This window comes from Antechinus flavipes, chromosome 3 (assembly GCF_016432865.1).
Source record: "Antechinus flavipes isolate AdamAnt ecotype Samford, QLD, Australia chromosome 3, AdamAnt_v2, whole genome shotgun sequence".
Classification (NCBI taxonomy): Eukaryota; Metazoa; Chordata; class Mammalia; order Dasyuromorphia; family Dasyuridae; genus Antechinus; species Antechinus flavipes.
The window spans coordinates 244,191,781-244,216,657 of NC_067400.1; the positions used below are offsets into that span (position 1 = coordinate 244,191,781).

At 33.0% G+C, this 24,877-nt stretch overlaps 1 protein-coding gene across 1 annotated transcript in view; it reads right to left on the reverse strand.

The window, feature by feature from the left end:
• Nucleotides 1-24,877, reverse strand: part of RRP1B (ribosomal RNA processing 1B) — a 63,099-nt gene that overhangs the window by 29,667 nt on the left and 8,555 nt on the right. The window contains exons 3-10 of the mRNA XM_051984795.1: nt 23,168-23,225; nt 21,816-21,901; nt 21,328-21,389; nt 18,805-18,934; nt 16,343-16,407; nt 15,430-15,608; nt 5,873-5,967; nt 484-581 (exon numbers count right to left, since the gene is read on the reverse strand). Coding sequence (XP_051840755.1) covers nt 484-581; nt 5,873-5,967; nt 15,430-15,608; nt 16,343-16,407; nt 18,805-18,934; nt 21,328-21,389; nt 21,816-21,901; nt 23,168-23,225 — 773 coding nt within the window. The remainder of the gene's footprint in view (nt 1-483; nt 582-5,872; nt 5,968-15,429; nt 15,609-16,342; nt 16,408-18,804; nt 18,935-21,327; nt 21,390-21,815; nt 21,902-23,167; nt 23,226-24,877) is intronic.

Consider the following 24,877-nt stretch of genomic DNA (forward strand, 5'->3'; position numbering starts at 1 on the left):
AGAAGAGAAAAAAAATTTAAGATGAGTCCAATATCATGTGAAAAAAAAAAAGACTACATTTTTATTTTCACAATTGCCACTTTCTATTTTCCCCTAATTTTTTTTTTTTTAAGCAGTGGGAGGGTTTGAAAGGACATGGGAAGAACAATTGAAAAAAAAAAAACTTTCTTTGGCACCAATCTTCTCATCTTTATCATAAAAGAGTATACAACAGCAGTGTTCTAAAGACTTGCTGAAACAAAGACCTAGTCAAAAAGTAAATCTACTAAAGGATTCCTGATTTTTTTTTTTCATCTGATGATCATAAACAGCATAACCAGGAACGCTTTATTTCAGAACAATAATCATACTGCTAAATCAAGTAAAATTCACAGCACACAAAAGAACTGACTAAAAATTCTGCACTATTAATTAAGTCAGGGGGTCTTGGAAGTGAGGAAATATCAATAACAAGTTTTTCAATTACAATTAAAGAGGACTTACTTTTTGACTAGTTTAGAGAGACGTCTCCTGTTGAAGGGTGGTGTGTTTTTTCTGCTGGTCACTTCTAGGAGTCGGTCAGCAACAGCTTTATAGTCAAACTATTTAAAAGGAAAATTAAACATAAAAAATAAAAAAAAATCTTAAATTTAAAGTTGGGAAGTGTAGAGGGTCACAGACAGTGGGGAAACTCTGGGTGAGGTATAAAACCCTTCAGCCCAGAGGGAACCTGATAACAATGTCTGGTTCAGCTCTCCCTTAAGAGCTCTAGGCCTTCCCGAGAAGTCAATGAGCAGTGACAACCTGTGTTGTGTTTGAAGCAGAGTGATAGCAGGTGGAAGAGTGATACCAGGTGGCAAACTACATAGCAAGTTGTTTATGTGGTTCCACATGTGCAGCATATATCTGGTGCATGTCCAGTGTTTTTGTTACTTAAGGATATGAGGATATAAAAAGAGGAAAAACTCCATTTTTTTTTTTACCATCTGCAAGAGTTCCACCTCATCATTTCTCCACTAAGACATTCTATTTTAATCACCCTGGTGTGGAGGCTCTAGAAAGAAATGTCACCCGAACTTGGGGGCTTTAGACAGCAGGACACAACAGGAGAGGTCTTTAGATGAATAAAAATATGAATGAAAACTCAGAAGTTTTAGAATCCATTCTCAGTTCCCTCCTTTTTAACAGCTATATGATCATAGTTATTTAATTTCTCTGAACCTCAATTTCCTCACATATTCAGTCAACATTTATTAAGCATACAAAGAACAGGGGAAAACAAAGAAAAACAGTTGCTGCTCATGAATTCCTAAAGGGATTAATATGAATGTAGGTAAATTAATACGTTTATAAAATATGGAAGTTGGATTAGTTAATATCTAAGATTACTTTCAGATCAAACACTCTGCTCTTCTGAAATTTAATACATGTCTTGCTTAATTTGAAATAGTAAACTTTTAAAAAGGAACTGGCAGGACTTGCTTTTTCTTTTTCCAAATAAACACAGGATTTTAATTTAGGAATATTTGAAAGTTGATTATAATGATTTAATTAAGCTATTAAAACTTCTGAAACATTATTTAATAACATTTAATAGAACATAATAATTAAACAACTTGTTTCAATTTTTTTTTCCAATTGTATGGTATCATTAAATATAGTCTTTTCACAAATTAAAGTCAAACTTGGGATGTAAAATACCATCCATAATCAGAGAGAGAACTATGGAGACTGAATGTGGATTGAAGTATACTGTTTTCATATTTTTTGTTCTTTTTTTTCTTTCTCCCTTTTGATCTGATTTTTCTTGCACAACATGACAAATATGGAAATATGTTTAAAGAATTTAACAGATTTAAATGTGTGTCAGATTGTTTACTGTCTTGAGGAGGAGGAGAGGGAAAGGAAGGAGGAAGGTTGAAAACTATTTCTATATGTATTTGGAAAAATAGAATTCTATAAAAATTAAATTAATGTCATAAGGAAATTAAAAAAGGAAAAGAGACTTCTGGTCAAAGATGATTGCCTGGAAATTGGGCATAAACCAGTATTTTAAACCATGCACAAAGATAAGGTAAAAATGGATTCACGATTTAGAAATAAATGGAGATATCACAAGAAAATTAGAAAAACATGGAACATATTAACTATCTGACTCATGGATAGAAGAACAATTTATGAATAAACAAGAGGCAGAGAGCATTGTGATATGTAAAATGGAGAATTTCAATTATATTGAATAAAAAAGTTCTTGTACAAATAAAACCAATGTAGCTAAGATTAGAAGGAAAGCATAAAATTGGGGGAAAAGTCAAATAAAGATCTGATTTCTCAAATAAAGAACTTTCTCCAAATTATAAGAATACAAGTTATCACAAGAATATAAATAGGCAGTTTTCCATTGAAGAAATCAAAACTAGTCATATGAAAAATGCTATAAAAATGAGAGAAATGCTAATTAAAACAACTATGAGATATTATTATGCATCTGTCAGATTGATTAAAATAATATATGCCCTTGAATTGGATGATTATGATGGAATACTACTACACTATAAAAAATGACTGGCTGATTATCTTAGAAAAACATGGAAAAAACTTGGACCTATGAAAGAAAATGCTATCCACCTCCAGAGAAAAAAAATCATAAATAAAAGCATGTATAGTATGGTTTTACAAATATGCATATATATGTATTATGTATAAAAATATATGTATGTATATTTGTGTTTAATTGTAGCTTTCTACAGGATGGGGGAAGGGTAGGAGGGACAGAAGGGAACAAAAAAAAGTACACAATAGTTGTAATAATTCCACTTAGGACTAGGAAAAAAAAAAGCCCAACAGCAAAAAGCTAACAGCATAGACAAACTAAGTAGCAGTCTCTAATGAGAACAGAGATAGACCTCAAAAGCCTCTCAATTCCCTTTACAGTTCGAAATCTCTAGCAGGAATCAGGGATGCTACGACAACAGCAGTGAACCAGAGTGAGTGGGTAATGTTCAGACTTAACAGTCTAGGAGAGCCCAAAGATCCTGAAGTCCCTAATACTCTGTCCTGTCCTGAGGTATCTGAGAACAGTGGTTTTTAATCCTAGAGTCCATGAAATTCTTTTTCAAAAATGTTTTGATAATTTTTAATTTGTTTTTGTTGCAACCTGTGTATTTTATGCTAGGCATTTAAAACAATTATTCTAAGAAAGCGTTCATAGGTTTTACAAGACTGCCAAAGGGATCTGATAGCATTTACATTTCATTTTAAACTATAGACATCTTTATAAATAGTACTCTTTCATTCTTAAAACCAACCTAGAAGGTATACATTATTATTATTATTATTATCCTCATGTTAGAGAAAGTAGACGGAGAGTACAGTTAAACAGCCTTTGGTTACACAACTATTAAGTGTCTGAAACTGGATGCAAACTTGGATCTTGTTAATTCCAGGTCAAGTACTCCATTTATAACATCATTTGGCTGCCTCATAACACAAGAGATTAAGAATACTTAACAATTGTTGTTCAGTGGTTCAGTAATGCCCAACCCTTTACAATCTCATTTGGGGCTTTCTTGGCAACTAAGGTAAATAGGATTAAGTGACTAGTCCAGGGTCAAAGAACTAGGAAGTATCTGAGATCAGATTTGAATTCAGGAAGATGAGTCTTCCAGACTCCAGGCCTGGTACTCCATCCCTATGTCACCTAGCTGCTCTAACTCTAAGAAAGCTTTAAGTTTTAGGAGACTGAACCTCAGAGTGTCAGAAGTCAAGGATCTTACTGGATTCTCACAATAATCTTGGGGGGTTAATATATACAGATTGTTATTCCCATTTTAGAGATAGGGAAACAAACAGGAGTTAAGTGACTTGCTGGGGTATCAAAACTATTAAGTGTTTAAAGGATAGATTTGAATTTATGTCTTCCTAAGGTCTAGTAGTGCTCTATTCACTGTACCACCTGTGAAGAGTTGACCAACCGACGCAAAAAGTAGAAGGGGGAGCTTGAATTTGGCAAGTTCTAATTCAGAAAATACATCTAGAAAGATGCATAAACCAAAGACTTCAACCCAGAAAAATGAAGATTATTGCAAATGTATTGAGACTTTGTGATGAGGAGAGAATAATTCTGCAACTACAAGATGAAATTCAAAGAAAAAGTGGATTTTCCAAAAGAACTCTATGAAGGCTTAGAAGAAATGAAGCAAGAGATTAAAAAATAAAAAATAATTCTGCAGGATAGAACTGGAAAAAAATAAATAAGTTAGAAAAATAAATGTGTGACTCTCACCTAAGAAATGGACTCTTAAAAGCAGAATAAACTAAACAGAAGTCAATGACCACATGGAACATAAAGAAATGTTAGGAACTCCACTCCACCCCTACCAATAAAGAATTAAAATAAAAGATATCTGATTATCAACAAAAATGACCTGGAAAATAGGTAGAAGAAAAAAAATAATCAAGAATCATTTGATTACTTCAAAGTCATGACCTAAAAGGAACCTGTCTATTTTATTCAAAAAATAAAATAATAATAATAAAAAAAACAAAAATAATAATAATAATATGGGCAACTCCAAAGGTCCCCATATATCTGTTAGAATTAAAAGGCAAAGTGAAGACAGAGACAATATATCAATGAATTTCTTTGTAAAAGGAATTTTAAAATAAAATCCCTGAAATACTGGTGCTAAAATTCAGAATTCCCATGTCAATATGTCAAAGGAAAAATACAAGCATCTACCAAAAAACAGGTCAAGTGTTAAGGAACCAAAGTCAAGACCACATAACATGTGGCTGCTTCTATCAAAAGATGAGAGAGGAGAATTGTGAATACAATGAGATATAAGCTTACAATCAAAAATTTCATTTGCAAAGGAACTCTACCTCATCACTTTAGCTACACAGAGGAGTTCAATCCTTCATCTTGCCATGACCCACATGACCATGTTCATAAATTCTGAAATTATTTTGTTTGTTCCTAATATTGAGACTTAAGAATTTTTATTAATGCTAACCATATATCTTGAAAGATGATGAACTCAAAGTGCAGAGACTGACATTTCTGTACATGGCTATGTATGAACATTTTTTGTGTGTGTATGTGACTGTGTTAGGAGATTTATTTCCTTCTTTGTTTTTAATGGAGAAGTGGTTTAGGGTCTAATATAACTAGCATTTACAAAGTATTTTAAAGTTTTAAAAGGACTTTAAAAAATATTCTCATTTGGTCCTCACAAAAATTGAGGTAGGTGCTATTATTACCCTCATTTTAGAGATGAAGAAACTAAAGTCGAAAAAAGTTAAGTGAGTCATTTAGGGTCACATAACTAATAATGCATTTGAACTTGAGTCTTCCCTAGTTTTCTATCCACTGAGCAACTAGCTGCTAACATATTGGTTAGTCAATGATACTAAAAGGAAAAAAAAATCCATTGAAATATATTTTTTAAAATGCACAGAACTGAATAAGTGGTTTCAAAGGGAGCACAGACAAGCAGGATTGTTTTGAAAGTAATGTCAATAATTTGTTATTTACTTTTAAAAAAGGATTATATATTTTTAAAGCTCTCGTTTTGCTGTTAAAATTTTTAAAAATTTAAGTTAAAAGATTGAAATTAAAAAATTTAAAAGAGGGAGCACAGTATCCCATTTCATTCACCTCATTGCTTAATTGGACTTGGCTCTGAATTAATTCAAAATAAGCTTATTAAGAATAAATCTGATAGAGTGTTGGCCCTGAAGTCAGGAGGATCTGAGTTCAAATCTGACCTCAGACACTTAATACTGTCTTCACTGTGTGATACTGGGTAAATCACTTAACCCAATTGCCTCAGCAAAAAGGAAAAAAAAAGAGTAAATTTATGTGCTATGTAAAGTGAAAAAAGCCACTAACCTGGAGAAGCAGACCCGTATCTTCGGAGGTCCCATCATCATCCTTTTCCTCTTCAACATTCCATCCATCTTTTTTTGTTGAATATTTGTCTACCTCTGGCAAAATAAATCCAAAGATATTTTACAAAAGGCTTGAAATATTAAGAACCTAAGAATCATCTTTTGTAGGGGGACTTAATTCAAGCAGAAAATCAATAGCTTTTAATGATTATAATTTCCCAAAGATTAAAATTGTTCAGCCACTAGGGTTAAAGACAAGTAAGAAATCTATACATTTCTTTCTCTTTATTCAGACTTTCTACATAAGCAGATGAAAATATACTATCACAAATTTCCCTCTTCTAAAAATATTTCTATACTGCATGTAGGTCAAAGAAGAAAGAAAACAAACATTTGTTAAATGCTACATTATAGGTACTGTATCTAAGCACTGAGGATACAAATACAAGCTAAAAGATAATCTCTACACCCCCTCCTCCTCTCCTGGCCCAAGCTTACGTTTTAATAGCAGAAAATAACCTACGAAATAGAGGCAAAAAAGTAGGGAAGAAAGGAGCAAGGTGTCAGAAAAGAAAAGGGGCAAGATTTTGATGTTTAAGGGAAGCTAGAAGCAGGGCCAGAAGGAGAATAAAGGCAAGCCAGTGTTGGTTCTTCCGTAAAATGCAGTCTACCCCAATATCACTCACCAATGAAAAACTTGTAACACAACTTGTAGAAAAATACCTCTGATGGGTGGAAAGGGGGGTGGGGAGGGCAGAGAGAGAGAAACTATTCTAAGTCTGGATACCCCAGACACTGAGGTAAATACCCGGATGAGACAGTAGTAGAGAAGGCATAGTTCTGAATTCCAGATAAAGTCAGTGTTTTCTCCTCTCTTCCATATTTATTTTGCTAAAATTACATTTAAGTCCTTAAGGTCATAGAGATAATAGCCAAGTGTAACTACACAGTAAAAATTTTAAAAGTTCAGAGATGAAGCAATGATCAATAACACCAAAGGGAAAAGCTGGAGGACTCAAGTGGAGGACTGCACAAAAAGATGGTTATCTCATTCCCCTACTCCCCCGCTCAGATTCTCTCTTCTTCCTAACTTCTTTATTTCTATTGAGGATACTTTATCTTCCCAGTCAAACAGGCTTGCAGCCTAGTTGTCATCCTCAACTTACTTTCATTACCTCCCTTATTATCCAATCTGTTGGTATGTCTTATTTCTACATTTATAACCTCTCTCCTGTATGCCTTCTCTTCACTCACACAAGTAACACCCTGGTTTAGGTCTAAACTAGTTAAAAAAAATATCACATTACATTTCAAACTTTTTTAAAATTCAGTTTTATTTTCAGATCTGAATTATTTCTTCCCATCTTTCGTTCCCTCTCAACAACAAAAAATAAAACCTCTTACAAACATGCACAGTCAAGGAAATACATTCCTAGATTAGCCATTTCCAAAAATCCTCCCATATTTCAATATGCATTCTAAATTCATTTAACTCTGAGGAGTTCATTATCTCTGGAGGTGGACAGCATGTTGCATGAGTTCTCCAAAGCTGTGGGGTTTTTTTTTCCCCACTGACCAAAGTTCTCATGTCTTTCAAAACCATTTGTCTATTTCTCCCGATTCTGCTTACTTAACTGACTTAGTTCAAAAAAGTATTCCCAGGTTTCTCTGATGATCCCAGTGTTCCATTACATTTTTATGCCAAGGATGAATAGATTCTTCTTCCCACCGCTATCCCTCTGTTTCCATTTCTTTTGTCACTAGGAAAAAAGCTGCTCTATATATTTTTTGTACATCAATTTAGGGGATAGACCTCAGAGCAGTATTACTGGGTCAAAAGGTGTGCACAGCCTAACTATGGTAGCTGCCTAGTGGTTGGGCTCCTGGTCTCAAGTATCTCCTTATTTTCATTTATCTTTCACTTAACTGATAAAATGACTTTGCTAAGACACAGATCTGACAATGTCCTATTTCAAAAACCTCCAATAGATCTATTATCTCTAAGATCAATTCTAAAGTCTTTTACAATCCATCCTTTCCTACCTTTTCAGTCTCTTCCAAGTACTCTATAATCTAGTGGTGCTGGCTTTCTTGCTGCTCTTCGTTCATGACACTTGACTCCATTCTGTTTCAATGGCTGCCTCTTATGACAGAATATACTCTTATCCCACCTGGACTTTAAGACTCAGTTCAAATCCCACCTTCTACAAGAAATCGCTTCATTGCTTCTGCAATCCCTATGAAATTACCTTCCATTTATACTATATATGCCTTGTGCACAGTGTTACTTACATGTTGTCTCCTCCATTAGACAGTACAAGCTTCTTGAAAACAGGGATTGTACTACCAATTTTATGTGTGAATAAAGTAAAACATACTTCTATATTAGCCATGGTGAAAAAAAAAAAAAAAAAAAAGGTGTGTGGGGGGAAATAAAGTGGAAAAAATTATGTTTCTCTCTGGAGGTAGACATACATTTTTCATCTTAAATCTTTGGAATTGTTTTAGATCACTATATTGGTCAAAACAGAAAATCACTCAGTTGATCATCATACAATGTTACTGTTATTGTCCACAATGTTCTTTGGATTCTGCTTACCTCATTGCATCAGTTCATAAAAATCTTCCTAGACTGAACTGGTTTCTGAAACCATCCTGCTTGTCATAAAATTAATATTCCATCACAATCATATACACTTGTTCAGCCAATCCCCATGGGCATCTCCTCAATTTCCAATTTTTGTCACTACAAAGAGCTGCCATAAATATTTTTGTACATATCCTTTTTTCCTTTATTTCTTTGGGTTACGAGCTTAGAAGAGATATTGCTGGATATGTAGAGTTTTATAGCTCTTTGGGCAGAGTTCCAAATTTCTCTTCAGAATTGTTGGACTAGTTCATAACTCCACCATTAGTGTTCCATTTTTTTTCCAAATTTCCAACATTTTTCCTTTTCCTTTTCTGTCACGCCACTTTTAATTTGCATTCCTCTAATTAATAGTGAGAATTAATAGAGAATTTTTTATGACTACAGATAACTTTAATTTCTTCTTCTGAAAACAGCATGTTCATATCCTTGACTATTTTTCAATTAGCAAGTTAAGCATAAATTTTGAAACACAAATACAGGAGACAAGTGAAACCTAACCCTCTTAAGCAAGCTGAGTGGGTTAAATGATTAACAACAGCTTACTTACATTCTAACAGGGACAGAACAGACTTTAGAATCCCACTTCACATGAGATTCACAATGAGTAAACAAAGAAAAATGCAATGTTTACATGTGATTTCATTGGTTATAAAAGAGGAAATGAAAGGGAAAGAAAGGAATACAGTAAGACAAAAAATGAGGAAGAATAGGAAATAATTTACCATATCTCATAAGTGGGTCCGAGATAAAAGTATACCAATGTGGAAAAAGGAGTGGACATTTATCTCATGAACCTCACTTTTATTTAAAGTAGATAAAGATAGTTGAAATCACACATATGCACACGCATAGTGTAGATAGAAATATATGAAATTCAAGAGGAAAACAGATGGGAATGGGGAAAAGAGAATGAGAACCAGTGATTGAGGGATGTCACAAAAGTATGCAGAGAAATGGGATAAGACTATAATTATAGACTGCTAATGTTGATCCTCTTTTCTATCTGTTTTTTTTTTTTTTTTTTTTTGGGGGGGGGGAAGGTAGAAGAAAAAAAAGGTCAAAGAAGAGAAAAATTATTAAGAGCGTATGATGGAAGAATATGATTGTGAATGTGCATGGATCAACTTGCCCCCAAAATGAGAGAGAATCATAATGTTAGAAAAAGGAATCCAATTATATATAAACATTTGAAACAAAAATTCACATAGTTAACATGACTATGTAAAAAGAAAAACAAAACAACACTGTTATTACAGTTTGACCTAGAGATACAACTATTATACATCCAACTCCTAAGAGATAAAATAAAAGAATCCATATATATACAAAAATATCTATAGCACTTTTTATGGTAGCAAAGAACATTCCCATATAATAGATTATTATGCTGTAAAGGACAGATTCAGAAAAACCTGGGAAAACCTGCATGAAGTGAGGCAGAGAAAAATGAGCAGTATCAAAAAATTTAAACAATTACTACAATAATAACCAGAAGATTTCAAATTTCTGAAATATGCAATGACAAATCATGACTTCATTAGACTGACTATTAAGCACACTTTCTACCTCTTGTAGTAGTTTACATCTGTGGAGTATGAGACAAACTAGTAATAATAAACTTCCCTTACCCATAAAACTACAAAAAGAAAAAAAAAGAACATTGTAATTATAAAGAGAAAAGGAAGATTTGAAGGGAATACAGACAAGAAGGAAGTTTTGGAATTCCTGCATTAATTTAATATACAATTTAGAAAAATTGTACAATAGCCCATAGTTTCATATACAATATTTTTTGCATAGTAAAATGTTAATATCTATTAATGTTTGTCAAGTTCACAAAAATAAATTTTAAAAAAGAAAAAAACAGATGGGAAAACTCATTATTTTTGTAGATTTAAGGAGAAAGATAATCCTAGTCAATGATTATTTATTAGCATTTTTTCTCAATCATGCAACTTAGGGAGTCTGGAATATCAGCAGAAGGAAAAAACAAGGATACACTGGATTCTAATTCTAAGTTAAAAAATTCAAATTGATGCCCAAAATGTTTAGAGTGGCAAGGCATTCAAAATCCAAATACCTTGCATGATGTAATGCATTTTTTGGTAATTATGACCTTGACACTTCTCTCTCCAACTTCAAACCATTTTTCATGAAGCCTTCACTATCTTACAGCTTAGATAGAAGACAGAAGGTCCCATATATATTAAGATAATCAAAGTAACACCTTATGTGGCAGAGCAAAAAATTGGAACTAAAGTGGGCATTCATCAATTAGAAGACCATCTTTAAAATTGTAGTATGAATGTAATATTACTAGATTGCCAGGAATATGTATGAGAAATTCAGAGAAATTTGAAAGACTTCAATAAGCTGATAGGAAGGTAAAAGAATTATTAGAATAATTTTCAAAATATAAAAGAAAATAATGTGAAAAAAGAAAATAATTCTAATTATTTAGAAGGTAATGGGGTTCAGTGACCTTCCTAAAGATACATAGCTACTAAATAGTAACTGTTTGAGGCCTGATTTAACTAGGGTTGTTGCCCTATTCACTGTGCCAAGTAGGTGCTCCTAGGAAAGAAATTTCTGAAACAAACTTGTTCCATCTAAAATGACTTATCTATGAGATATGTGTACTAGTGGGTTAATGAAACAGACTATCTACCCATATATATATCAGTCATATAAACAGGCTTTTTCATAAACTTATATTTCTGAATAGTCACGTATCTTAAATGAGATACCAATTAGTATTTGGAAATTAAATCAATTAATTAACTTAATTATTCTATCATCCACAAAAAAGGAACACTTGAAGGATCTCTGCAGGAATTCTTTGTGGAAAATGATAGCCTTGAAGAGCCATCCATCTATCTGTTTTATGACTAAGGTTTACAATTAATGATGAGATTTATAATTAGAAGACTATTGAATAAAGTTATCTTTATGGTTACAACTACCATTCTTTACACATCATAAGAATAACAAATTACTGTTTTCCAGGAACTGTGCTGTGTGATTACAATTATGCCATTTGATTCTCACAACAAATCTGGAAGGTAGGTGCTATTATTATACCATTTTACATATAAAGAAACTGAGGCAAACAGATTAAGTTACTTGCCCAGAGTCATATAGCTAGTATGTATCTGAGGTTAGCTTTGAACTAAGATCTTGACATCAGGCTTGGTATTTTAACCAATACACCATCCTTGCTGCTCCATGAAAGATAATTTTTTTGGAGGGCATTTCAAAAGCTTTGTGACAATCAAAAATTAATTTTAAAAAGGGATCTTCTCCACTGGTCTGGTTTAGTCGATCTAGCTCCTCAATTTCCTGATGTATATAATTCCAAATCGTCATGTAGCCTATAAGTGTAATCAATCATGAAGTATAAAGAATCGAAATGGAGTTGTTCCTATCAAAAGGGAGTAAAATAGAAAGTTTTCAAGATCCTGGGAAGCATTTTCCCTTTTGTCTATTAATTTCTTCCCAGTTTCATTTCTAGTCTCTGAGGATGACTTAGACTAGGTCAGATCTATCTGGTCATGAAAACAAGTTTTTTGCAGACTCATTTTGTAAATTATTTCCCCCTGTAACATTTAATAAAAAGGATTATATTCTAAAATGCTGTTGTCTTTGGTTATATTAATAAGATTCAAGTATTTGTTAGCTTATGAGGTAGTTGAACTCTTGACCTCTTCATGTATATTTATATGATATATCTTGTTGGCCTCTTCACATGAAACTCCCATCTGTCATGATAATCAGAGTCAGTATCTTTTTTTTTATTGACTTCTCATGGGGGTAGGAGGGAAGGTAAGGAAGGGAAGAGATGACTTGTGTTAATAGGTCAGGTTGGAACTGTTTTGATTGAATGCTATACCTTTTTATCTTTATTCTTCTAATTTGGTATTAATTTTGACCTGTATAATAGCAAGTCAATGGTATTACTGCAGATAGCTAATACAGTTATGAATTCATCTGTAAATATTTTGTCTGTCAAGATAGTTAATTTAATTCAAATCAAGTTTAGAAGAGCTTACTATTCAGTATAAAAAGAACAATATAAAACATGTAATCAATTTAAATTTGTCAATTTCACCATATCAAGTACCTTCCAAGTTTCATGAAGCTTAATGTCTGGCTTCTTTTATTTCCTAGTTTCAAACAATATTTTCTAATTTTTTTTTACCATTCTCCCATGTTTCTACCTTTGCAATGAAGTGAACAGATATCAATGTATATGTTGACTTGATTTGGAGAATTAAATTTTAACTTCATAGTAGTCTTTTTTTGCTGGCATTCATCATGTACATATAGAAAATCAATCAAGTGTTCCATGAAATGCTTCTTTTGTTGCCTTGGGACCTTTGATAAAATGAACTTTGCCAACTCCTTTATTTGTTTCACCAATGAAAACTTTGAATCATCTTTTCATTTATCTGCAACTTCCTGTGTCTTTTGGTTTAACTTATATCAAGAATGTGAATAAAAATAATAACATTTACAGTTATTTCACACTGGCAAAATGGTTCCCCATCCATTACTTCATTTGAGCTTCAAAATAAGTCTGTGAGGTAGGGATTCCAAGTACTATTATGTAAATTTTAGAGAGGAGTACTAAATATCAAAGACAGGACCGAAGAAGCCCAGATCTTCCGGACTCCAAGGTCATTATCCTATATTAGAGATACAATTAAGTTATTTTAACCACTCATGGGACAAGAATTTTATTTTTACACTATCAATAGTTAAAGTAATTTTTATACATAGTTTAAAAAGAGAAATGGGGAAAAGACTATTTTTCATATTTTTAGTTTATATAATTTTTTTCATATCCTAGTACTGTAATCCCTATTGTGACATTATGGTGATATTTAGAAAAGATGGAACTTAAAAAAATTTTATGACCTATTAAGATTAAAATTTCTCTCAAGATTATATCAAACTGAAATGTTTTTGTACAAACAAAACTAATGCAGACAGGATTAGAAGGAAAGCAATAAATTGGGAAAACATTTTTATAGTCAAAGATTCTGATAAAGACCTCATTTCCAAAACATATAGAGAATTGATTCTAATTTATAAGAAATCAAGCCATTCTCCAATTGATAAATGGTCAAAGGATATGAACAGACAATTTTCAGATGATGAAATTGAAACTATTTCCACTCATATGAAAGAGTGTTCCAAATCACTATTGATCAGAGAAATGCAAATTAAGACATCTCTGAGATACCACTACACACCTATCAGATTGGCTAGAATGACAGGAAAAAATAATGCGGAATGTTAGAGGGATGTGGGAAAACTGGGAAACTGATACATTGTTGGTGGAACTGTGAATACATCCAGACATTCTGGAGAGCAATTTGGAACTATGCTAAAAAAGTTATCAAACTGTGCATACCCTTTGATCCAGCAGTGTTACTACTGAGCTTATACCCCAAAGAGATTTTTAAAAAGGGAAAGGGACCTGTATGTACAAGAATGTTCATGGCAGCCCTCTTTGTAGTGGCCAGAAACTGGAAACTGAGTGGATGCCCATCAATTGGAGAATGGCTGATTAAATTGTGGTATATGAATATTATGGAATATTATTGTTCTGTAAGAAATGATCAGCAAGATGATTTCAGAAAGGCCTGGAGAGACTTACATGTACTGATGCTAAGTGAAATGAGCAGGACCAGAAGATCATTATTTATTTCAACAACAATACTATACGATGATCAATTCTGATGGATGTGGCCCACTTCAACAATGAGATGAACCAAATCAGTTCCAATAGAGCAGTAATGAACTGAACTAGCTACACCCAGGAAAAGAACTCTAGGAGATGACTATGAACCACTACATTTTATTCCCAATCTCTCTATTTTTGTCCGCCAGCATTTTTAATTTCCTTCCCAGGCTAATTGTACACTACTTCAAAGTCCAACTCTTTTTATACAGCAAAATAACTCTTTGGACATGTATATATATCTTGTATTTAACTTATACTTTAACATATTTAACATGTATTGGTCAACCTGCCTTGCAAGGGAAGGGGCAAAGGGAAGGAGGGAAAAAGTTGGAAAAAAAGGATTTGCAACTGTCAATGCTGAAAAATTACCTATGCATATACTTATAAATAAAAAGCTATTAAAAAAAAAAAGAAAGAAAGGATGAACAACTAAAAAAAAATTTTTTTTTTCTCTCAAGAAATCTTAGGTCACTTCCTAGCTGTGTGACCCTAGGCAAGTTTTTTAACTCCAACTGCCTCAGAAAGAAAGAAAAAGAAGAAATACCTTAAGAATCTAAGACTGTAGGAAGATTATCTATAAAAAAGAAGTCTAAGTTACCTACAAGCAGATCCTATTATTAAAAAAATTATTAAAAGTCACTTAGTTCTTCACCTAAGTTATTCCTATAAATAGAAATGATAACTTAAAAGTGTTGATATGAAAAAATGAAGATCTATTATCAGTAACATTGAGGGATGTCCATATAACATTAAAAAAGAAATGTTGGAATTATGTTATGCCAGGTAATAACATAATTATGCATATTATAGCCTAGATAGAAATAGTATAGCACTGTCCTTGGTATCAATGTTTTACAATGAAAATGTGCTAAGGATCTATCGAAGTCTTAGAATTCACTATGTCTCCAGTAATGGCAGTTTAGGCTGATACTTACTGAATTTCCACCTTGTTGGTTTAGAATCAAGAAGATCTGGGTTTGAAATCATGCCTGACATTAATTATGGGGAAGTCACACAATCTGTGATTCTGTTTTCTCATCTGTAAAATGGGGATAATAATAGCACCTCCCTCACAATATTTTGAAGATTATGTGATTTAAACTTTAAAGTACTAAAGTCAGCTTTTACAATGCAAATAAAAATTCAAGACATTCCTTACCTGGTTTCTTTTTAATGACTACTTTTTTAGATGTCAACTCATTATCCGATTCTTCTTCCTCAGACAACTCACTGTCACCATTAGTTTTCTGTTCCTCCATTAAATCTTCAGGGGCAAAGGGGGACTGATCTACAATGACTTCAAAGATTCCTCTAGCTATCGTTTGTACCAAGGTATGGCTGGAGATAGAAGCAAAGGAAAAGAATGAGATTAAAATTAACAAGACCTATTATGCAAAAATGTATAAAGGAATTATGATTAAATTTCTGATTTTGATTTGCTTTATGTTTAAGATTAATCAGTTGATCAACAAGCATTTGACCAAGTGCAAAGAAATATTCACTTATACATTAACAACAATTATGATGAAATCATTAAGTGACTAGTAAATTTTAATGGAAAACAGATGGCAATAATCAGTGGAACAGATTGCTTGAGCAGAAACAGGGTTAAACTAATAGCTAAACAAACTATCAGTAAAAAATTTAGTGTCTTTCTAATTGATATTTCAGATTTGGTTTTATCTTGGTCTTCAACTAACAGCTATTTTTCACACTTATATAGCTCTTTAAGGTTTATAAGCAATTTTGTAACAATTTTTTTTTATAACAATCTTGTGAAAGAAGGAGTGCAAATAGTATTCTCATTTTGCAGATGAGTAAATAGATACTCAGGTTAAATGGTGCCAGTCACAAGATTATTAAGTGTTTATAGCTGGGACTTCAAGAACAAGGCCAAGTGCTTGTACTACTTCATGACACACAACCTTTTATAAACAAAACAGGAAGATTTAGGATGTAACATGACTGGCTATATGATTACCTTCCCACCTTCCACCACCACCAAAGTTAGGAGAATTTGAAAAAGTTATATACACAACAGTAAACGTAAGTTTTACTCCTTAGTTACTTACTCCTTAGTTTTAGCTGCAATCTTGCAGAATGGATCAATAAACTTGAGATTCTGATCTGCCACAAGCTGCAATTGAAAAATATGGGGAAAAAAAGAACAAAGAAAATAGCTTTTGAATCCTTTTCAAAGATATAGCAGGCATGAAATATTTTAGGAAGGACTTGAAGGGAAGCATTGCAGCATTTCAATATTGTTTGACTTAGAATTTTTAATTAAGTTATTTCTGCAACCATAAAAAAAGGAAAAGGACCCACATATGTAAAAATGTTTATGGCAGCCCTCTCCCATTCCGCCCGCCCTCCCCTCCCCCCCCCCCCAATTGCTTCTCTCTCTTTTTTTTTTATTATAGCTTTTTATTTACAAGACATATGCATGGGTAATTTTTCAGCACTGAGCCTTGAAAAACCTTCTGTTCCAACTTTTCTCCTTCTTCCCTCCACCCCCTCCCCTAGAAGGCAGGTAGACCAATACATATTAAATATGTTAAAGTATATGTTAAATGTAATATATGTATACATATGTAGACAGTTCCTTGTTGCACAAGAAAAATTAGATCTACAAAGAAAGGAAAAAACGTGAGAAGTAAAACAAAAATGCAAGCCAACAACAACAGAAAGAGTGCAAATTCTATGTTATGGTCCACACTCATTTCTCATAGTGCTTTTGCTCAGAGTTCTTTCTCTTCATTATTGAACAATTGGAACGGATTTGTTTCATCTCATTGTTGAAGAGAGGTCCATCAGAATTGATCATCAGATAGTATTGTTGTTGAAGTGTATAATGATCTCCTGGTTCTGCTCATTTCACTCAGCATCAATTCACGTAAGTCTCTCCAGGCCTTTCTGAAATCATCCCGCTGGTCATTTCTTACAGAACAATAATATTCCATAACATTCATATACCACAGTTTATTCAGCCATTCTCCAATTGATGGGCATCCACTCAGTTTCCAGTTTCTGGCCACTACAAAAAGGGCTGCCACAAACATTTTTGCACATAAAGGTCCTTTTCCCTTCTTTAGTATCTCTTTGGATATAAGACCATTAGTAACACTGCTGGATCAAAGGGTATGCAGTTTGATAACTTTCTGAGCATAGCTCCAAATTGCTCTCCAGAATGGTTGGATGTATTCACAATTCCACCAATGATGTATCAGTGTCCCAGTTTTTCCATATCCCCTCCAACAAATGTCATTTTCTTTTTCTGTCATCCTAGCCAATCTGACAGGTATGTAGTGGTAACTCAGAGTTGTCTTAATTTGCATTTCTCTGATCAATAGTGATTTGGGGCATCTTTTCATACGGCTAGGAATAGTTTCTATTGCTTCATCTGAAAATTGTCTGTTCATATCCTTTGACCATTTGTCCATTGGAGAATGGCTTGATTTCTTATAAATTAGGGTCAATTCTCTACATATTTTGGAAATAAGGCTTTTATCAGAACCTTTGACTATAAAAATGTTTTCACAGTTTATTGCTTCCCTTCTAATCTTGTCTGGCAGCCCTTTTTATAGTGTCAAGGAACTGGAAACTGAGTGGATGTCCATCAATTGGAGAATGGCTGAATAAATTATGGTATATGAATTTTATGGAATATTATTATTAAATAAGAAACGATCAGCAGCATGATTTCAGAAAGGCCTGGAGAGATTTACATGAACTGATGCTAAGTGAAGTGAGTAGAATCAAGAGAACATTCTACACAACAATTACTCGGATGGACATGGCTTTTTTCCAACAATGTGATTCAGGCCAATTCCAACAGACTTGTGATGGAGACAGCCATCTGCATCCAGAGAGAGAACTGTGGGAACTGAGTGTGGATCTAAACACTGTGTTTTCGCCTTTTTTGTTCTTTCCTTGCTTTATTTTTTGTTCTTTTTGATCTGATTTTTCTTGTGCAGCATGATAAATGAGGAAATATGTATAGAAGAATTGTACATGTTTAGCATATATTGGATTACCTGATATCTAGGGGAGGAGCGTAAGGAAAAAGGAGGGAGAAAAATTTGGAATACAAGGTTTTGCAAAGGTGAATGTTGAAAACTATCTTTGCATGTATTTTGAAAATAAAAGGCTATTATTTTAAAATAAAGTTATTTCTGCACTAACAGGAGAAGATGCTTTATTATTCATGCAAATGTCTTCAGATATACTTTCATTCAATTACCAAGATTCTAATATTCAATGCCAGTAGTTAGAGAAGTTCTGTCCATAAAGTGCTTGATCTCCTACCCAGCAAGTTTCTGAGTGCAGCTATTTGGATTATTATGTTTTATCATGAATGGATTTAAGAAACTTGGTGAATTGTACACCAGGAAAAAAAATTCATTTCTTAAAAGGATGGTATCATATAAATATGAAATAATCTAACCTTAAAAATACATCAGGTTACTTCAATTACTTGGGTGGCTAACAGCTGCTTAACCAGCAGCACAAACCACAAATAGGAGCCTGGCCTTACCTCTTTCGCTCCTACTTTTGCTAGTTCATCTAGGTAGATGTCAATGAAATGAAATTTCACTCCATTAGGAGAATTACTCTCAGGGTGCAGAATTTCCTTCATCAAGACATCCAGAAAAAGCTTGATCCGGCTAGAGAAAAAAACACAACATAATTTCTCAACTATTATGTGTATTATAGTTAAAAATTGAAAATAGTTGTCAAATAGCTCAAAGTCTAAATATTTTTTTTGATAACTATAACAAGTTATTTAAGTCAACTAATAAATATTTGTTAAGTATTTACATATACTTTACATTATGTTAAATATGTTAATGAACATACACATATACAAAGTATTTAAATATAAAATAGTTTGGGAGGGAGGACACCAGTAATTGGACAGATTAAAAAAAGTTTCAGGCAGAAGGTGGTGATTTAAGATGCATTTTGTGGGAAAAAGGGGAATCTTGGAATGAGTGTATTCTAGCCATAAAGGACAGTCCTAGCAAAAAAAATGGGAGACAAGAAATTGATTGGCATGTACAAGGTATAGAGAGGTCAGTTTGGTTGGATCATAAGATACAAGAATGGGAGTAATGGTCTATAAGGCTGGCTGGAGCCAAGCAGCATAAGGCTTTACCCAACTGTTAATTTTCTTTTCGTATTTTTCTTTCCTAGCTGTTTTCCCATTCTTTCCTCTATAGCTATTATTTAGTTTTTTAAATAATTTTTTTACTTTCTTTTTAACTCTTCTAGGAATACTCGCTGGACTTGTAGTCAAGCTGTATTTTTTTTTTTTAGAAGGCTTTGCTGATATATTTTTATACACTCCTTTCCCCGTTTCTTTCTTCCTAAGCTACCCTGAGATGGAAAAATGACTGACTTCTTGGTTTCCTCGACCAGAATTCAATTTTGCACATTCTCTAGCTCTTTGATGAGTAAGTGTGGGGCCTATATGCTTTCCCCCTCACTCTGACATCTTGGGCTTTACCTATTGTACTGGGCTTTTGATTTTTTTTTTCAGGAGGAAGCAATCAGGGTTAAGTGACTTGCCCAAGGTCACACAGCTAGTAAGAAGGTCTAAAGTTGAATTTGATCTCAAGTCCTCCCGACTCCAGGGCCAGTGCTCTATCCGTTGAACCACTTAGCTGACCCTAGCATAATGTTTTTAATAGCTAAATGGCATACTCTATATTTTATCCTAGAAGCAACAAGTTGCCACTGGAGCTAATCAAATTTATACAAATCACTATGGAAACAGCATACAGGATGGATTGAAGAAGTAAGATACTTGAAGCAAAGAGATAACTGCAATAGTCCAAGTAAGAGGTGATAAGGATTGAACTATGGCAAAAGCTGTGTGAGTAAGGAGGTCAAATGCCAAAGATGATGTGAAATTAGAAGTGGTAAAATTTGGCAACTAACCAGATATATGAGACTGGTAAGGAAGTGGGAGGTGAGGAAGGAGTCAAGGATAATGCTAAAGTTACAAAGCTGAGAGACTGGAAGGACAGAACAGTGTTTGGAATAGAAATAGGGAAAGTCCAAATAGTTGAGAGTTTAGGGAGAAGGATAAAATATTCAGTTTTGGACAAGTTGAAGAGTGCTATGTGTCACAGTAAAGATCAGAGGAGAGACTGAGCTTGACAACCATATATAGAATCTGATTTTTACAGAATATTTTTTTTTTTTAAAATTGAAGCACAGAAAGACCAAGTGACTTGCCTTAGCTTTGGAGTCATACTGCTCATACCTTAGATGCTAACTCAGACCTCCTAAGTCTTCTATGATGCTAAACTACCTTTTTCCTAAAGAGAGAAATCTTAACAGTGCATAGGGTCCTCCTGGTGCCCACAAAGTTTACATCATTGGAGGTCTTCAAGCAAAGGCTGGACTGACTACTAGTCTGAAACGTGGGAAGCAGCATCTTTTCTTTGGAGATAGGTTGCATCAAGTAGCTACTTTTCTTCCAATTTCTTCCAGCTTAATATCTGATATATGAAATCTTCTCTACCAGCCCATATTGTTCCTGGTCCTAATTACTTTTACATTCCCCCCCCCCCCCAAATCATTAGAACCTTATTAAAAAGTCCTGTATCTAAATGTATTACATAAATTATAACTTTCTATCAGTAAGCACTACTGTTTGTAATGAACTTTATAAATGTATGTATGTGTATTTTGAGACATTAGTTTTAAGTGACTTGCCCATAGCTTTTGTTTGAGCCTGGATTTGACTCTAGGGCTGGTGCTCTACATCCCCTGTGCTCTCTAGCTATCCCCACTTTTACTGATGTCTCATCCTCTAATTGGATTTCAAGTTCTATATGGACAAGTTCTAGTGATACATTTCTCTTATACTATGAAATGCCTTTAATAGGTCTAATACTTTGACATTCATATAACTTTACGAGTTGATTGAAGCTTTAAATAAATCCATTATCTTGAGGTTTGCTATCAACAGAGTCATTTAACAACTGTTTATGAATTGATTACCCTGTGCAAAATATTGTGCTGTGGCTAAATCTTGTAGATTACTAACCTTTCATCCCAACCATTTCTCTTCAATACTTCAAAGGACTGCCTCAGGACCAAACGAATTAGCTAAAGATAAAAAAATTTGTTACATAATAAAGTAGACATTTCCAACTAGTTCAGTGTAAGAGTACTGACACAATTATTGCAGTCCAGATGCTAAAAGCTTATACCATAATAAATCCCAAGTAATATGGTACTCAAAGTAGTACCTCAATTGTACCTTTTAAATTAGCACAGAAGTAAGCCAAACTTCAATTTTTCAAACATGTAAACAAATAAAAGGCTAAAGACGAACCTTTCTATTTCTATAACTTTAATTTTTATATTTGTTCATTTTAATTTTGTTTTTGTGCTTGGAATGTCTTTGTTTCTGAGTATTTCCCCCAAGAGGAGATTTTGAATTTGTGCATTATAACTAACTTGTGTCTTATAATGTTATGCAACAAAATTGAAGAAGATAAAAGAAAACCAAAAATCTACCTAAGTTCTTACCATATAATATTTGTTTAGACGTTGCTGATCTATTCCTTTCCATTCCCGATTCATGGTTTTCCAAAAGGTCTGGATGAATAGGTGTTCTAGAGTGAATAAAAAGTAAATGAACATCTAGTTCCCAAGATAACACATTATATGTTACAAACAACATCATAATATGTAGGAATACATTCAGACTAATGTACCATACCATTTAGACCAATGCTTATAAATGATTCTTTTGGGGCAATCTGAAATAAAAAATATGCTAAATAAGGGCCAATAATTTATTTTTTATAAAAGATTTTATAAAATTTTAAAATAGATTTTATAATAGAAAACATATGGAAGTTTATTCCAATAAGTAGAGTCCCTAGGAACACTTTTTTTTTCTTATCTATGACTAAGCTAATATTTGTAAATGTTATAAACAATTAACATATGCTTGCCCTTCTCAATTAAGATCTTTTTTTTTTCTGATCCATATCCATAGACCTTTTTAACTTGGCCTATACCCATAATTAATTAAAAATTATTTATCTTTATGAATATCCTCAAAGCCTCTGGAAGAGCTACTCATACATTTTCATTCCATATGTGTTAATTGGTTAGGCAAAAGCATAATACATTTTATTAACCAACAAGCCCTTACTTAGCACAAAGCATATCACAGGAAGTGTGCTAGGCATTTATCTTCTCAAAATTCAATTGGTACTCAACTTAGACATTGCATTTTTCTACTTAAACGTGAAGTTATTCTCTGTGCATGTAGCTCTCTGGAGAAATTTGCCTTTGTTACTGGCCAAATATAGTTCAAGATCAGAAAGCAACTTTGGGTTACAAAACCATCTTTAGAATCATTAGATTTGACTTGTTAAAATAGAACACACTAACTTTGTTCTCTTTCTTTTTTATGTCAGGGTAAAGTACAAAGTTTCAATGTTTCAGTAATATCCTTAGAGTGTTGATCACTTTTAAAATTTAGTTCTATTATTATGAACCATCTTCCAAAATGCATTATTGCTTATTTGTTTTCATTAGCTTTAAACAGTTCTCTGAACTTGAGAAAGGCCCATTCAAAGAAGTTATCTCAAATATGTGAATATAGCTATATAAAAGTTCCTGTTAAAGTATTTTAAGATTTTTAGTCAATAGTTGTTAAAACAGCAACTTAATTTAAATAAATGAATATTTGCAATGTTTGCATGTAGGTAATCAGAAGCCTGTGTCCTCATAATGTTAAAACATTAAAGACCGATTTGTAGATTATACTATATACTTGCCCTAAGACCTAAAGGCAAATATCAAGGAAAGTAGAGAAAGAAAAGGAAGATGACCAACTATGTCACCCAAAATTAAATAAGACTTACGAGCCTCCAAGTTGTTAATAACATGGATGAGTTGGGAAATGGTATCAGCTAATTCCTCCTGTAAAGATGAGGTTGAGAAAGATGCTGGTGTTAATATGTGGTAACAATGCATAGTGACAACATAATGACTTGTGCCCTCCTCTTATATCTGCTGAGAAAATCTGAGCCTCCCGTTTTCAGCATAATTTCTACTAGAAAATATGTGTAATGAGTGCTTCACATCATATATGAAATCCCTCATTTCCACTGATCCATTATGTCAGAAAATCTGTCTTTGAGATATTGTTTAAGCGGCACGCAGAAAAATATTCCCTATTTGTCACTTTAGTTGATCTAGTCTATACATAAATCAGCAGGCAGTTTCTTTCTTCAAACACAGGTATTAACATATACAGTGATTTTTTAAAAAGTCAAATAATTAAAAAACAATGAAGCTTACAGTGAGATCTGATAATGAAACTATGGTATAGCTATACATAAGAAATTCCCCCCCTCTACTACTAACTCAATCTTTGATTTTAGACAAATCAAGATAACATAGAATGATAAATGTAAATTGTGACCAAAGAACTGAGGAGTATCAATTTAAGATTATTCCAACTATCAAGAAAAAAACAGCATAGTGCTTGTTATTTATTGTATCACATAGGGTTTAAAGGATATAATCAGGAGATAACTGTGGAAAAATCTAAAAAAAAAATCTGCTGAATTAAAATTTGAGCAAATTTTACTAATTTTAATGAGATAGCTATGATTTTTTGTAATCACAAATCTGGTTCTGAATATACTTTCAAATTTTCTTACTTCCATTAAATCTAATGTTTTACCAATCTTCAATGCAAGTAAAAAACAAAACATCCTAACTGTAGCAAGTCATATCAGCAAAAATCAGTACAACACCACAAATTTTGTGTTCTAGAGCAAAGCTTCTTAAAACTATGGGTTGCAACTCCATCTGGAGATCATGAAAAACTTGGCAACAGTAAAAAGTTTCTGAAGTGACAACCAATAATTAACTAAAACTCAAACATTTAATGAATATGAAGTGTTTTTGGCTTGTCTGTCTTGTATCACATGACTTCAATACAACTTTGATTCTGAACACACAACATGCACACACTGCGCTATGCATGCACAAACACTGCCAGAAACAACTTGGCTCAGATTTGAGATGGAGTCATGTAAAAATTTCTTGGGCAAAAAAGGAGTGGGGAAAAAGTTTAAAAAGCCTTATTTAAGAAAGCAGCTCTGCTATTACAAATTAAAACTCATATAAGTTTATCTATCTATATCTATCTATTGCATTATTTTTAAAATGGCTAAATAGTGTCATTTTTAGTGAATAGTGTCATTTTTAAAGTGAACCATGAAAATTATCTTTCCATTGGAAAAACGAACTTGTAAAACAATTTACTGTAGTTTCTGTTGAATTATAACTGAAGATATATCTAAAATTTATGATCACCTTTCATTTTACAGTTAATACTTATGGCACATGATTCCATTACTTTTTCTGAGGCAGTGTGGAATATGGAGAGAATAGTAGAACTTTCCTGAAGATACCTGCCTACCTCATCCTAGGCAAATCAAATTACCTTCTCTGATCCTCATTTTTGTCATATATATGTAAAATGAGAAGGCCGGATTTGATGTTTTCTAATATCTTCCAGCTATGATACTAAATTTTCTTGAAGAGTAATAATTGTCTAT